Genomic DNA, 14,990 nt, shown 5'->3' with positions numbered 1-14,990 from the left:
GGTAGCAGCTTTTTTTGGGCCCTCCAATAATCGGTATCGGCGTTGAAAAATCATATCGCTTGCGTCCCACCTAGTCAACAGCCAGTGGAATCGCGTGGCGCGAAATACAAATACCTCAAAGATGCTATAACTTCAATTTCTCAAACATATGACTATTTTACACCATTTTAAAGACAAGACTCTCGTTAATCTAACCACATTGTCCGATTTCAAAAAGGCTTTACAGCGAAAGCAAAATATTACATTGTCAGGAGAGTACCCTGCCAAAAATAATCACACAGCCATTTTCAAAGCAAGCATATATGTCACAAAAACCCAAACCACAGCTAAATGCAGCACTAACCTTTGATCCTCATCAGATGACACTCCTAGGACATTATGTTATACAATACATGCATGTTTTGTTCAATCAAGTTCAAAAAACAGATTTTTACATTAGCATGTGATGTTCAGAACTAGCATACCCACCGCAAACTTCCTGTGAATTTACTAAATTACTCATGATTAACGTTCACAAAACACATAACAATTATTTTTAGAATTATAGATACAGAACTCCTTTATGCAATCGCGGTGTCAGATTTTAAAATAGCTTTTCGGCGAAAGCACATTTTGCAATATTCTGAGTACATAGCCCGGCCATCACGGCTAGCTATTTTGACACCCACCAAGTTTGGCCCTTACCAAACTCAGATTTACTATAAGAAAAATTGGATTACCTTTGCTGTTCTTCATCAGAATGCACTCCCAGGACTTCTACTTAAACAACAAATGTTTTGGTTCCAAATAATCCATAGTTATATTCAAATACCTCCGTTTTGTTCGTGCGTTCATTTAACTATCTGAAGGGTGACGTGCGAGCGCATTTCGTGACAAAAAAAATCTAAATATTCCATTACCGTACTTCGAAGCATGTCAAACGCTGTTTAAAATACATTTTTATGCTATTTTTCTCGTAAAATAGCGATAATATTCCAACCGGGCGACGTTGCATTCATTCAAAGGCTGAAATTTAAAAAAATTGAGAATTCTCATGAACGCGCTTCTCAGTCTCACTGTTCCCAGGCTTACCACTCACAAATAGAGCTGCTGTACTTCGTCCAGAGACTGCAGACACCCCATTACACTTTCTGGCGCCTTCTGAAAATTGAAAAATGTCACGTTACAGCAGAGATGCTGTATTTTTGATAGAGATGCAACTGAAGGACAACAAATTGTCAGACAGGGCACTTCCTGTATGGAATCTTCTCAGGTTTTGGCCTGCCATATGAGTTCTGTTATACTCACAGACACCATTCAAACAGTTTTAGAAACTTTAGAGCGTTTTCTATCCAAATATACTAATTATATGCAAATTCTCTCTCAAGAGTAGTAACCAGTTTAAATCGGGTACGTTTTTTTATCCGGCCATGCAAATACTGCCCCCTAGCCCCAACAGGTTAAATAAGTGTTCATTCAGTATTGTTGTAGTTGTCATTATTACAAATAAATAAATACAAATCGGCCGATTTAATCCGTATCGGCTTTTTTTGGTCCTCCAATAATCGGTATCGGCGTTGAAAAATCATAATCGGTCGACCTCAAGTATAGAGGCTCATACATGCTTCTAACAAGTCATAAAGCATTCTACCTTTTTAGATGAATGTAAAGTGTTACTGAACTTTCCATAGTGGATGTCCACTAATATGAATAATCACGTTATGACGTATAAACAATATGTTCTCTGCTTCATCAGTAGAATTAGTTAACTGGTCATAATCACCCATCTCTCAAATATTCAATAACATTTTGTCTCTTATGGCAGGTAATTAAATACCTCAGGTAATTTTCTAGCTTCAGTGTACTCTGATGAAATGTTCCATAGTGGCCTTTTAGACAAAAAAATACTTATACGTAAAATACTTGTACAAAAGATACTTGTACAAAAAAAGACACAGGTCTTTCCTGTCCAGTTCTGTTCACCGATAATGAATTGTAGCATAAGTTTTAGATTAGTGAAGTCAGGGATGAGGGTAGATATTTAGGGATGCATCTTCATTATGCTGATTGAATTAAGTTTAATTTAGCTTTTATTTCTAAGAACATTGGTCCTGTGACAATCCATTACAAGTGGGTGACCCATCTAAAACAGAGGGCCGTTTTGTAGATAAAACCTTGTATAACCACTAAGCATGTTTCTTTTCCGACTGACCATGATAATCTATTACAATGTAGAGCCTCAGGGGTCTGCCCTTTATGGGATCACTATACTCCAGACCACAATATTTACAAATAGAGTTTTCATCTATATTTTTCGTAGCTGTCTATTTACCACCACAAACTGATGCTGGCACTAACACCGCACTCAACAAGCTCTATGCCATAAGCTAACAAGAAGATGCTCATCCAGAGGCAGGGCTCCTAGTGGCCAGGGACTTTAATGCAGGGAAACTTCAATCTGTTTCTACCAGCATTTTACATGTGCAACCAGACCACCTTTACTCCACACACAGAGAGGTGTATAAAGTTCGCCCTCGTCCTCCATTTCGCAAATCTGACCATAACTCTATTCTCCTGATTCCTGCTTACAAGCAAGAACTAAAGCAGGAAGTACCAGTGACTTGCTCAATTTGGAAGTGGTCAGATGATGCAGATGCTACGCTACAGGACTGTTTTGCTAGCACTGACTGGAATATGTTCCGGGATTCACCCAATGGCATTGAGGAGTATACCACATCAGTCATTGGCTTCATCAATAAGTGCATCGACAATGTTGTCCCCACAGTGACCGCTCGTACATACCCCAACCAGAAGCCATGGATTACAGGCAACATCTGCACTGAGCTAAAGGGTAGAGCTGCTGCTTTCAAGGAGCGGGACTCGAACCTGGACGCTTATAAGAAATCCCACTATTGCACTCCACACTGACCTTTCCCACCTGGACAAAAGGAACACCTACGTGAGAATGCTGTTCATTGACTACAGCTCAGCATTCAACACCATAGTGCCCTCAAAGCTCATCACTAAGCTAAGAACCCTGGGACAGAATACCTCCCTCTGCAACTGGATCCTGGACTTCCTGATGGGCTGCCCCCAGGTGGTGAGGGTAGGAAACAAATCTGCCACGCTGATCCTCAACACGGGGGCTCCTCAGGGGTGCGTGCTAGTCCCCTCCTATGCTCCCTGTTCACCCATGACTGCGTGGCCAAGCACGACTCCAACACCATCATTAAAGTTTGCAGACGACACAACGGTGGAAGTCCTGATCACCGACAACGATGAGACGGCCTATAGGAAGGAGGTCAGAGAACTGGCAGTGTGCTGCCAGGATAACAACCTCTTCCTCAACGTGATCAAGACAAAGGAGATGATAGTGGACTACAGGAAAAGGAGGGCTGAGTTACGCCCCCATTCTTATCGACAGGGCTGTAGTGGAGCAGGTTGAACGTGTCCACATCACCAATGAACTATCATGGTCTAAACACACTAAGACAGTCATAAAGAGGGCAGGACAATGCTTATTCCCCCTCAGGAGACTGAAAAGATTTGGCATGGGTCCCCAGATCCTCAAAAGGTTTTACAGCTGCACCATCGAGAGCATCCTGACTGGTTGCATCACCGCCTGGCATGGCAACTGCTCGGCCTCCGACTGCAAGGCGCTACAGAGGTACTGTGCAGTACGCACTACCATCAATGGGGCTAAAATTCCTGCCATCCAGGACCTCTATACCAGGCGGTGTCAGAGGAAGGCCCTAAAAATTACCAAAGATTCCAGCCACCCTCGTTATAGACTGTTCTCTCTGCTACTACACGGCAAGTGGTACCGGAGCGCCAAGTCTAGGTCCAAAAAGCTTCTTAACCTCTCTGGGGCAGGCGGGACGAATTCGTCCCACCTACGTAACAGCCAGTTGAATCCTGTGGCGCGATTTTCAAAACCTTTGAAATGCTATTACTTCAATTTCTCAAACATATGACTATTTTACAGCTATTTAAAGACAAGACTCTCCTTAATCTAACCACACTGTCCGATTTCAAAAAGGCTTTACAACGAAAGCAAAACATTAGATTATGTCAGCAGAGTACCAAGCCAGAAATAATCAGACACCCATTTTTCAAGCTAGCATATGTCACAAAAACCCAGAAGACAGCTAAATGCAGCACTAACCTTTGATGATCTTCATCAGATGACAACCCTAGGACATTATGTTATACAATACATGCATGTTTTGTTCAATCAAGTTCATATTTATATCAAAAACCAGCTTTTTACATTAGCATGTGACGTTCAGAACTAGCATACCCCCCGCAAACTTCCGGCGAATTCACTAACAATTTACTAAATTACTCACGATAAACGTTCACAAAAAGCATAACAATTATTTTAAGAATTATAGATACAGAACTCCTCTATGCACTCGATATGTCCGATTTTAAAATAGCGTTTTGGTGAAAGCACATAGCCCAGCCATCATGGGCTAGCTATTTAGACATGCGGCAAGTTTAGCACTCACCAATATCAGATTTACTATTACAAAAGTTTGATTACCTTTTGTTGTCTTCGTCAGAATGCACTCCCAGGACTGCTACTTCAATAACAAATGTTGGTTTGGTCCAAAATAATCCATCGTTATATCCGAATAGCGGCGTTTTGTTAGTGCGTCCCAGACACTATCCGAAATGGTAAATCAGGGTCGTGCGCATGGCGCAATTCGTGACAAAAAAAATCTAAATATTCCATTACCGTACTTCGAAGCATGTCAACCGCTGTTTAAAATCCATTTTTATGCCATTTTTCTCGTAAAAAAGCGATAATATTCCGACCGGGAATGTCCATTTAGCTAAACAGAGGAAAGAAAACAAAGCTTTCGGTCGCCGCGGGCACGAGCCTGAGTCTCACAGTACTGTAACCAGCCACTACCCAAACGCGCTACTTTGTTTCAGCCAGAGCCTGCAAAGCCACGATTCAGCATTTTGCCGCCTTCTGAGAACCTATGGCAGCCGTAGGAAGTGTCAAGGAAGTGTCACGGGACAGCTAAGATCCTCACTCTTCAATAAACAGAGACAAGAAGAACGACACCTTGTCAGACAGGCCACTTCCTGCATGAAATCTTCTCAGGTTTTTGCCTGCCATATGAGTTCTGTTATACACAGACACCATTCAAACAGTTTTAGAAACTTTAGGGTGTTTTCTATCCAAAGCCAATAATTATATGCATATTCTAGTTACTGGGCAGGAGTAGTAACCAGATTAAATCGGGTACGTTTTTTATCCAGCCGTGTCAATACTGCCCCCTAGCCCTAACAGGTTAACAGCTTCTACCCCCAAGCCGTAAGACTGCTGAAAAACTGATCAGTTGGCTACCCGGATTATTTGCGTTGACACCCCCCCCCACCCTTTTTTACGCTGCTGCTACTTGCTGTTTATTACCTATGCATAGTCACTTTACACCTACCTACATGTAAATATTACCTCAGCTAACTTGTACCGCCGCACATTGACTCGATACCGCCAGTACCCCCCTGTATATAGCCTCGTTATTGTTATTTTGTTTATTTTATTGTTATTTTTTTTTTACTTTTACTCTTAACTATTATCTTAACTGCATTGTTGGTTAAGGGCTTGTAAGTAAGCATTTCACTGTAAGGTGAAATGCTACACCTGTTGTATTCGGCGCATGTGACATATAATTTGATTTGGAGCTGATCAAGTCTACCCTTTTATAGAGGGATAAGTGTGTTATCTCACTGTGTTGCAAATATACTGATGGAACACATGTTTGAGTCTACACTGTGAAATGTTAAATTATTTGTTTTGTTTAAACCCAGATTGATGGTCCTTCTTACACTCTGACATCTTCCTTTAACTCTCTCTCTCACTTTCTCTCTCCCTCCCTCTGTCTGTTACAGAGCAACTACTAAGAACAGCCAGCCAGCAGTCAGACAGTAGTGGCTTTGCAGAGGACCCTTCTACTGACGGCTCAGCTAACTATCTAAAGGTACAGGAGAGCTCCGACAGCTGTGACAGTGAGACCACAGTGACGTCTCACGCTGGGGAGGGGACCACTCCTCTAGCCCTGGAACACCCTGCCTTTGGGAGGCTGCAGGAGGGGGAGGAGGAGGAGGAGGTGCAGATTCCCTCTGTCCCACAGAAACACCTTGTGGCAGACGGAAGGAGGAGCTGGAGCCATAATGGGGAGGAGGAGCTACAGGAGGTGCCACAGTACACCACCCATCAGTTACCTAAACAAGGAGACAGAGGGGTGGCCCAAGACTCAGAGCAGGACCAGAAGCATAACACTGCTGAGGAAGCTGCTTCTGTTCATGCCTCTGACACTCCTCAGTCAACTCCTGAGACATACCGTACTGCTGAGCCTCACGTGGAAGCTGATCCTGGTTCTACAGGAGACCGTGGCTCCGTCCCGGCCCCGGCCCCAGACTGCAGCTCTTCTGGTTCCCCAGCCAGGGAGGGTGTGCCTGACAGGGTGGAGATGGAAGTCAGAACCCCCAGCCCTAGCGCCAGTTGCCCTAGCCTAGGTGCCTCAGCCAGGGTCCAAGGGGCCCTTCACAGGGCCCAGCAGAGGGCCTCATCCTCAGGCCTCCAGGGTCACCGGATGGAGGGGAAGTTGACAGCCAGGGATCTGTTCAGGAGAAGAGCCCCCCTGACGAGGTCCCGATCCCTGCCTACCTCCCTCCTCACCCCCTCCCGTGTGGTCTCCTCTGTCAGGATCCAGTTTGGCCAGGGTACAGTCAGGCACTGCACCCAGCCAGCCTTCTCCTACCAATACACCCCAGAAGAGGAGGAGGAGGTGGGGTCCATCGTGGAAGAGGAGGAGGTTGTGGAGGATGAGTGTCAGAGGAGAGACAGCTGCCGCTCTACCTTGATTATCAACAGAGGGACCGAGCTATCACATGGCCCCGGGTTACAAAGAGATGGTGAACTGAGAGGCCTTCAGGGCAGGGTGCCCCCTTACCCCCTGGCCATCCCCCGCCACCTGACCCGCTCAACCGTCTCACTGCACAGCCACAGCCCCCCTCCTGAGTGGGGAGAGAGGCCTCTGGGGGAGCACCACCGTGCCTGGAGCACCTGTAGCGTACCTAACCTCACCCAACGTAACCTGGCCCACTTCAATAACCCTAACCTCACCCAACGTAACCTGGCCCACTTCAATAACCCTAACCTCACCCAACGTAACCTGGCCCACTTCAATAACCCTAACCTCACCCAGCACATCAACCCTAACTCCAACCTAACACAGCACTACCTAGCCCAACACAATCAACCTAACCTTACTCAACACAACCTTGCTCAGCACAACACCCCTAACCCAGCCCAGTACAACCCCACTCTTCCCCATGGCAGTGTCCCCAACCTAGCCCAATACAGCAACCCTAATCCCTACTTGTCCCACCACAATAGTCCCACCCTACCCCATGGCAGTGTCCCCAACTTGTTCCAGTATCAGCCCTCCACCCACCACCACCACACCCTCCATAGCCTCCCTACTTATCCATATGGTAGTGTACCTAACCTTCCCCAGCACGCAGCTCCCACCTTACCCCATCATGTGGCTCCTAACTGTCCTGCCTATAGTGCTCCTTACACTAACAACATGGGTAACCTTCTTCCACACAACTTCCCCTGTTCCCTGTACAGCTCCTCCTGTAACACCCCACCCCTTAGTGCCCCCTTCAGTTCAACTTACCATAACTACAACGGTAACCCCTATAGTGGGTCCTACAACGAGCTAAACAGCAACAATCCTTGTACTGCCCATAGCTCTTACTCTAACCCTTCATACACACCTTCCAACCTGCCTCATCTCTCTACTGCCCCCTATGGAGGACCATACAGTACTCCATACTTGGGCCACCACCCTCTGATCCCCTACCCCCATGACCCGATGGCTACATCCTCTCGTCTTCCCCCAGCCCTGTCTACCACCGAGATGCAACTGAGAAGGGTCCTTCACGACATCAGAGGAACTGTGCAGAACTTGGCTCAGGTGAGACAAAACAACCACAAACTACATAGGTGTTGTACAACATTTTGCAAGGCTCTTTGCAGTTTTAACAACTCGTCTCTGACATGAGCACTATAATGATTAATCTTATGCTATTTCACTTTCTATCCCACCCATAATGCAAACAGACATTTGCAACACAGTTTCAGTGACTAAGTGTTTTATCTATGGTTTCTCTGCCCTCAAGAATTCATCAGAACGTGGAGCAGACACTCCCTCCGACATGTTCAACCCTCAGAGACCTGCCCAGCCACTGTATGAGGTATACACTCAGCTGAACTGCCACTCTTAAACAAATGAAATGAATGATTACCAATCCTGTCATCAAACCTCCCTGTGGGTGTGTCTCATGTGGGTTAGGATAAAGGAGAATCTCTGTGTGTCTGACAACAGACAGTCATCTTCTTCCTCTTCTACATCCCCTCCTCCTCCCTTCAGACTTCTCTCCAGGAGCTGCAGGCTAAGAGGAGGAGTCTGAATGTGTTCCGGACTCAGATGATGGATCTGGAACTGTCCCTGATGAAACAACAGGCACTAGTCTACCAGCACCTCAGTCACGATGAGAGGTAGGCTAGAGGCCCTACCCTGGCTAGCACACGGATGTTGGCATAGTCTGTGATAACCAGGCAGGCAGACAGTGGTATCTGTCTGTTGTGGTTGCCAGGCAGGCAGACAGTGTTAACAGTGGTATCTCTGTGTTTGTGGTTGCCAGGCAGGCAGACAGTGTTAACAGTGGTATCTCTGTGTTTGTGGTTGCCAGGCAGGCAGACAGTGTTAACAGTGGTATCTCTCTGTTTGTGGTTGCCAGGCAGGCAGACAGTGTTAACAGTGGTATCTCTGTGTTTGTGGTTGCCAGGCAGGCAGACAGTGTTAACAGTGGTATCTCTCTGTTTGTGGTTGCCAGGCAGGCAGACAGTGTTAACAGTGGTCTCTCTGTTTGTGGTTGCCAGGCAGGCAGACAGTGTTAACAGTGGTATCTCTGTGTTTGTGGTTGCCAGGCAGGCAGACAGTGTTAACAGTGGTATCTCTGTGTTTGTGGTTGCCAGGCAGGCAGACAGTGTTAACAGTGGTATCTCTCTGTTTGTGGTTGCCAGGCAGGCAGACAGTGTTAACAGTGGTCTCTCCCCTGGTACACCCTATCAACAGCAGGTGAAATATCAAGGGCGCCAAATTTGAAAACAATTAAATGTCATAATTCAAATTTCTCAAACATACAACTATCTTACACCCTTTGAAAGATAAACATCTCCTTAATCTAACCACGTTGTCCGATTTCAAAAAGGCTTTACGGCGAAAGCATAAAGTTAGATTATGTTAGGACAGTACATTGAAAATAGCTGTGTGTAATGTTTTGTCAATGCAAAGACAGGCGTCACCAAAAGCAGAAAACCAGCTAAAATTATGCACTAACCTTTGACAATCTTCATCAGATGACACTCCTAGGACATTATGTTAGACAATACATGCATTTTTTGTTCTATCAAGTTCATATTTATATACAAAAACAGCGTTTTACTATGGCGTTGATGTTGAGGAAATATTTTCCCTCCAATACCGCCAGTCAATCAGCACAACAAATTAAATAATTACTATTCGAAAACATTGGTAAAATATTATATTGTCATTCAAAGAATTATAGATTAACATCTCGTGAACGCAACCGCATTGCCAGATTTAAAAATAACTTTACTGGGAAATCACACTTTGCAATAATCTGAGTACTGCGCCCAGAAAAATAGGCTTTGCGATACAGACTAGGCGCCATGTTGGAGAGATCTATAATCAAAAATACTATGAAATAATCCCTTACCTTTGATTATCTTCATCAGAAGGCACTTCCAGGTATCCTAGGTCCATAACAAATGTAGTTTTGTTCGAAAAAGCTGATAATTTATGTCCAAAAAGCTCCGTGTTGTTAGCGCGTCCTGTAGGCTACTCAAAAACATGAACGACGCCCGCCGGACTTGTCTTCACTAAAGAGGGGAAAAAATATATTTACGTTCGTTCAAACATGTCAAACGTTGTATAGCATAAATCATTAGGGCCTTTTTCAATCAGAACTTCAATAATATTCAAAGCGGACGATTGCATTCTCTTTTAAAACGTATTGGAACGAGAGTACCCAAACATGCACTCGCGCACCAGAGTAGTTTTGGCCATCCGCTTATGACCAACGTTCCAAGTCTCTTGTTTGGTCAGTTTTCACAGTAGAAGACTCAAACCATTTTGTAAAGACTGGTGACATCTAGTGGATGGCGTAGGAAGTGCTCAATGATTTATAAGTCCCTGTGTGTTTCAGTGGCATAGGCTTAAAAGTAATTCAACACATCAGGTATCCACTTCCTGTCAGAATTTGTCTCAGGGTTTTGACTGCCATATGAGTTCTGTTATACTTACAGACACCATTCAAACAGTTTTAGAAAATTCAGAGTGTTTTCTATCCAAATTTGTTAATAATATGCATATCATAGCTTCTGAGTTGGTGTAGGAGGCAGTTGAAAATGGGCACATTTTTTTCAAAATTCTTAATACTGCCCCCTAGCCCCAACAGGTTTTAACAGTGGTCTCTCTGTTTGTGGTTGCCAGGCAGGCAGACAGTGTTAACAGTGGTATCTCTGTTTGTGGTTGCCAGGCAGGCAGACAGTGTTAACAGTGGTCTCTCTGTTTGTGGTTGCCAGGCAGGCAGACAGTGTTAACAGTGGTATCTCTGTTTGTGGTTGCCAGGCAGGAGGCGGAGCAGCTGCACGGTCTACGGTCTGAAGTGAGACAGGAGCTGCAGGAACTAGAGCTCCAGCTGGAGGATCGGCTGCTGACCCTGAACGAGCAGTTCCGCTCTGCCAGCCAGCACAGTCTCTACCGCCACAGCATGGTCAGTACCTGGAACTACATCTGGAAACACAGGCACATCACAGGCGGATACCATCTTTCTCTGTCTCTTTTCTCAACTCCTAAACATGTTTGATAAATGGTTTGTCATGACTGATTCCGCTTGGCACCAGTACTGTGGGTTTCTCTGTGATCTTCTCATTTGACATCAGGCTACATGAACGTCACCACTATTGTGTTTGTTGTTTAGCCACCCATAATATCATCACCTACCCCTCCTCTCCTGTATTGTAACATTAGTGTTGTTGATATCTCTCTCCTTTCTCCTATAGGGTATGAAGAGAGGTCACAGCATGGACAGCCTGTCTAACAGTTCTGCTCTGAGAGCTATGGAGCCGGTCAGTACCTGCATTGACTCTAGGCTGTTCTTTTCTAGGTCATTCCTCTAGACTGTTCCTCCTGTTAATGGTGTGTGCTCTATTCATAGAAATATAATGAAAAATGAATGTTTTTACATCCTTCCTAGTATTGGTACCGTCAATGGCTGCCGGTCAACCCATCAGAGCATTGACTTGAAAAGGAATGTCTGTACTAGTCAATCTAATTTTCTGGTTCTACTGTTGTCACACTTCTTTCCTCACTGTGTGACATGTATGGTTTCTCCCTCCAGATGTCGGACCTGCTGAGGGAGCAGCTGTACCTGCAGACAGAGCTGGGCTACGAGAGCAGGGCAGAGGGTGGAGCTAGCATGGCCCCCACCCCCAGCTCAGGCCTCTCTTCCAGGTCAGCCAGTCCAACGAGGTCCTCTGGACGTCACCCTGGCCCATCCCACACCCCGGAGCTGTCCCTCCCAGGTCCCCAGAAGACGGGGATGTACCGGGCTTCCGTCTCCCTCACCCCGGCACCCCCTCCGCGGCCTGGTGCTGCCACATGGGCATCCCAGTGCTCAGACCAGGCACTGCCAGTGCAAGGTCCTGAAGACGGAGAGGAGGAGGTTGGAGGAGGGAGAGCAGCTGTAGACCCTCACCTACTGGAGGAGAGGGGCAAAGAGAGAGGAGGAGGAGGAGGAAGAGCAGACAACCCCCATCTACAGGAGCTCATCAAGGAGGTTTGTGAGACCGAAAGTTATCTTAGTTTCTGTTTTTGAATAGTAGAGAACATTAAGAAGTTTCCTTACCTGAACTGCCCAAATTGCCCTACAGTATTTGTTGGATAGGGAATGCCAATATTGCTCAAATGTCCAGGACATGTTTTACTATGTCCTTGGCTGATATGGATAGAAACTTTTTTCTGCTGACAGACGAGGTGATTACGTAGCTATTGACAGACGGTTCTGCTCATGAAAAATAATTTACTGGTCTGATTTTAAGAGCTTGGCAGGGGACAAATGGAGCACATTTTAAAGGTCCAAAAGGAAACTTGGAACTTTTGAATCCTGTTGGCTATGTCTTAGCCATGTGGCCTGATGTAACTGTCTGGCGGTGTCCCAGTACTTCTGAGGGATGAGAGATGTTCTTTCTCAGTTCTGTTTTCTGACACCTCTCAGTACAGGATGTTCCTGGTATTCAGTGAGGTGAAACTTTCAGAACATTGCAGATAGAAATGTAATAAATAACAGTGTTCCATTATATTTAAGATATCAAACCTACAGGAAATGGACTTTTCCCTAGTGTCCTTGAATTGTATTTTGAGTGAACATAGTATTTGTGTGTTTGAACATCGTTCCATCTCTGTACCTTCTCTCCCCACTTTAGATTAAAGAGAGTCTAGCTGATGAGATCCGACAGGAAATAGTCAATGAGCTCCTAGCTGCCGTGTCTCCACGACGATCACCTGTGTCGACCAGAGAATATCCGCTGTGAACATGGCGACAGGTCCTATATCATTAATTCATTAGTTGTATAAATCGGTTCTTCGAGCCGGATCGACCTGTTCCAATTCAACCTATACCCCTTGGCAGGTGCTTCTATTTCTAAAAGAATGTTGTTTTCCCTTGCAGTTGAACGCTGAGGCCTGGTGTAGTCTACCCAACCTGAACACTGGTGAAGCCATGCACTGATCAGCCCAACAACCCCTTAACACTGTTTCAACTATTTCCAGAGATAATGGCAGATACATTAACACTGTGTTTCTACCATAGGAATATAATTATATTTCTATGGTTTCTACTTCAGAGAGTGTGACGGTGGCTGGTGCCTTAACACCCGTATACCTGGTAACCTGGGAGACACAAATGATGCTATATATTTGCTTTTATAGTGAACTCTCTTCTGTCTTAACGGTCCAATTTCAAACACAGAATGTTACTTAGTGTGTTTATTTTGCTGAAGACTAACTATGTTGTAAAAAAAATAAAAATCATGAGAACATTAACCCAAAATGAAATCATTTTGACATGCAGAAATGTGTTTAAGGTTAATTCTATGATTTTTTTTTTTTCTTCCAATTCCACCCTGGCTGTCTGTGACGTTATGTTACGTTAGGCCTATGCTATGATTCTGACGTTGTGTATGGGTTGTATTTAAGCACGTAGATGTGGGTCAGAGTGCATGTCTTGTCCTGAAGGTGAAAGATGACCAAGGTTGAGGAGACTTAAGGCCTGGTTGATGATAATGGTTGTATGGGAGTTTAGTGTCTGCTGTAAATGACCATGCCCTCTTCTAATGCAACCTCTATGAGGAATGAACCAGACCTGGGTTCAAATACTATTTCAAGTCTTTGAAGTACTTTGAGCATTTGCTCTTGCCTGCCAGGAGTGTCAGATAGGTGGGGTTTACTGTTTTGGGACTTATATATTAGTGAATTAATCCAGGCATGCTCAGATAGTCTTTGCACCCAGGTCTAGAACTAACTGTGCAATACATTTCACTGTCTCTGAACTTGAAAAGATCAATAGTAGAAACTACTGTTTTTGAAACGCACCACTTGAAGACAAGTGTATGCATTATATTAATTCCACACTTTTGTCCTGGGTCGTGTTCATTAGGGTAACAATGGAAAACGTTTTAAAGCATTTTTCAACGAAATGAAAGAGTTTCTTATTGGACTAATAAGTCCAGTTAGTCTCTCCCTGTTTCAGTCCATTTTCCTCCGTTTGGTGGTTAATGAATCTGACCCAGATGTACGCGTTTTTGTTAGAAAACTGTCTCATGTGAAAAACAAACAAAAAAACATTCACATTCCTAACTGTATTTCTTATCTTAAACAGATGTTAAAACCACTAAATGTATTTGTCCTGATATATTTTCTTTAAAGGAATGAGGAAAGAGATACTGTAAAAGAGACTGCTGTGTTGAACTGGAGAGTAGAATGAACCGTCTATCTCATCTGATAGAACTATCAATAGAGCCTATTGTTCCCGCTCATACTTATGGACAGAATCATTGTGTATTTATGAGAATATTATATTTCAAATGTGAGGATTATAATGTTGTATTTTCCTGCTGGATTTGTAATTATAAGATGAAACAGACATTTATTTTACCACAGATGTTTAATTATATTGTTTTCCAAAATGATTTATTGTTACTAACTGATCTATTTCAATATGTGGCTACTTCCTGCCAATGGAGAGCTTCTTTTTAACCGGATTTTGTTTATCTTTATCTTGGGATGCATGAGGGATTGTCTCTATAGCAAATAATAAAGATGTATTTATTTTCAATAGATTTGGAGTGGTTTTATTTGTGGTATATTTTTGCTTTTAAATGGCTTTTCAGCAGATTGCATCTGGGATTGGGATTCTAAAAGGTATTTTGAAAGCATGGGACGTCTCCAAATGTACAATGTATAGAGCCAAATATATAAAGCCGCTGTTTCAGTTAGGCTACACTAATGCTGAGTTGATAGCATTGTTTTCATAGTGTGCTCCTCTGTTCAGCGTCCATCTCAAATGTTTGTTTATGACTAAAAATAAAACCACTTTAATTTGATAGCAGAGAAATCCAATGTAGCCTGTGATCACCATGGTAACCTGGCTCTGTGCAAGAGCGCATATTGTAGGGCTCTCAGGTGTGTTGTGGTTAAAAAGAGGTGTTCTGGGATTTGATACAGGGGACCAGGCTATTGTACTAGTGGTTCTAGAATGGAGGAGAATGAACCGCTGGTAGAGGTGGTCATTGGAAGTTTACACACACATTCTATTAAGGGATTCAATGATGTTTC

General features: G+C 44.1%; 1 protein-coding gene across 3 annotated transcripts in view; it reads left to right on the top strand.

The window, feature by feature from the left end:
• The window catches only part of itprid2 (ITPR interacting domain containing 2), a 60,972-nt gene extending 46,482 nt beyond the window's left edge, over window positions 1-14,490 (top strand). For all 3 annotated transcript variants that reach the window (XM_014165164.2, XM_014165165.2, XM_014165167.2), the window contains 8 exons: window positions 5,887-7,982; window positions 8,188-8,262; window positions 8,439-8,566; window positions 10,725-10,869; window positions 11,159-11,224; window positions 11,497-11,934; window positions 12,581-12,700; window positions 12,826-14,490. In XM_014165164.2, the coding sequence (XP_014020639.2) occupies window positions 5,887-7,982; window positions 8,188-8,262; window positions 8,439-8,566; window positions 10,725-10,869; window positions 11,159-11,224; window positions 11,497-11,934; window positions 12,581-12,688 (3,056 nt within the window). In that variant the 3' untranslated portion in view covers window positions 12,689-12,700; window positions 12,826-14,490. The remainder of the gene's footprint in view (window positions 1-5,886; window positions 7,983-8,187; window positions 8,263-8,438; window positions 8,567-10,724; window positions 10,870-11,158; window positions 11,225-11,496; window positions 11,935-12,580; window positions 12,701-12,825) is intronic.
• Window positions 14,491-14,990: the final 500 nt, after the last annotated feature.

This window comes from Salmo salar, chromosome ssa21, assembly GCF_905237065.1.
Source record: "Salmo salar chromosome ssa21, Ssal_v3.1, whole genome shotgun sequence".
In the NCBI taxonomy this organism is placed as follows: domain Eukaryota; kingdom Metazoa; phylum Chordata; class Actinopteri; order Salmoniformes; family Salmonidae; genus Salmo; species Salmo salar.
Note: the sequence above shows the minus strand (reverse complement) of the source record. Positions and strands in the feature narration are given on the sequence as shown.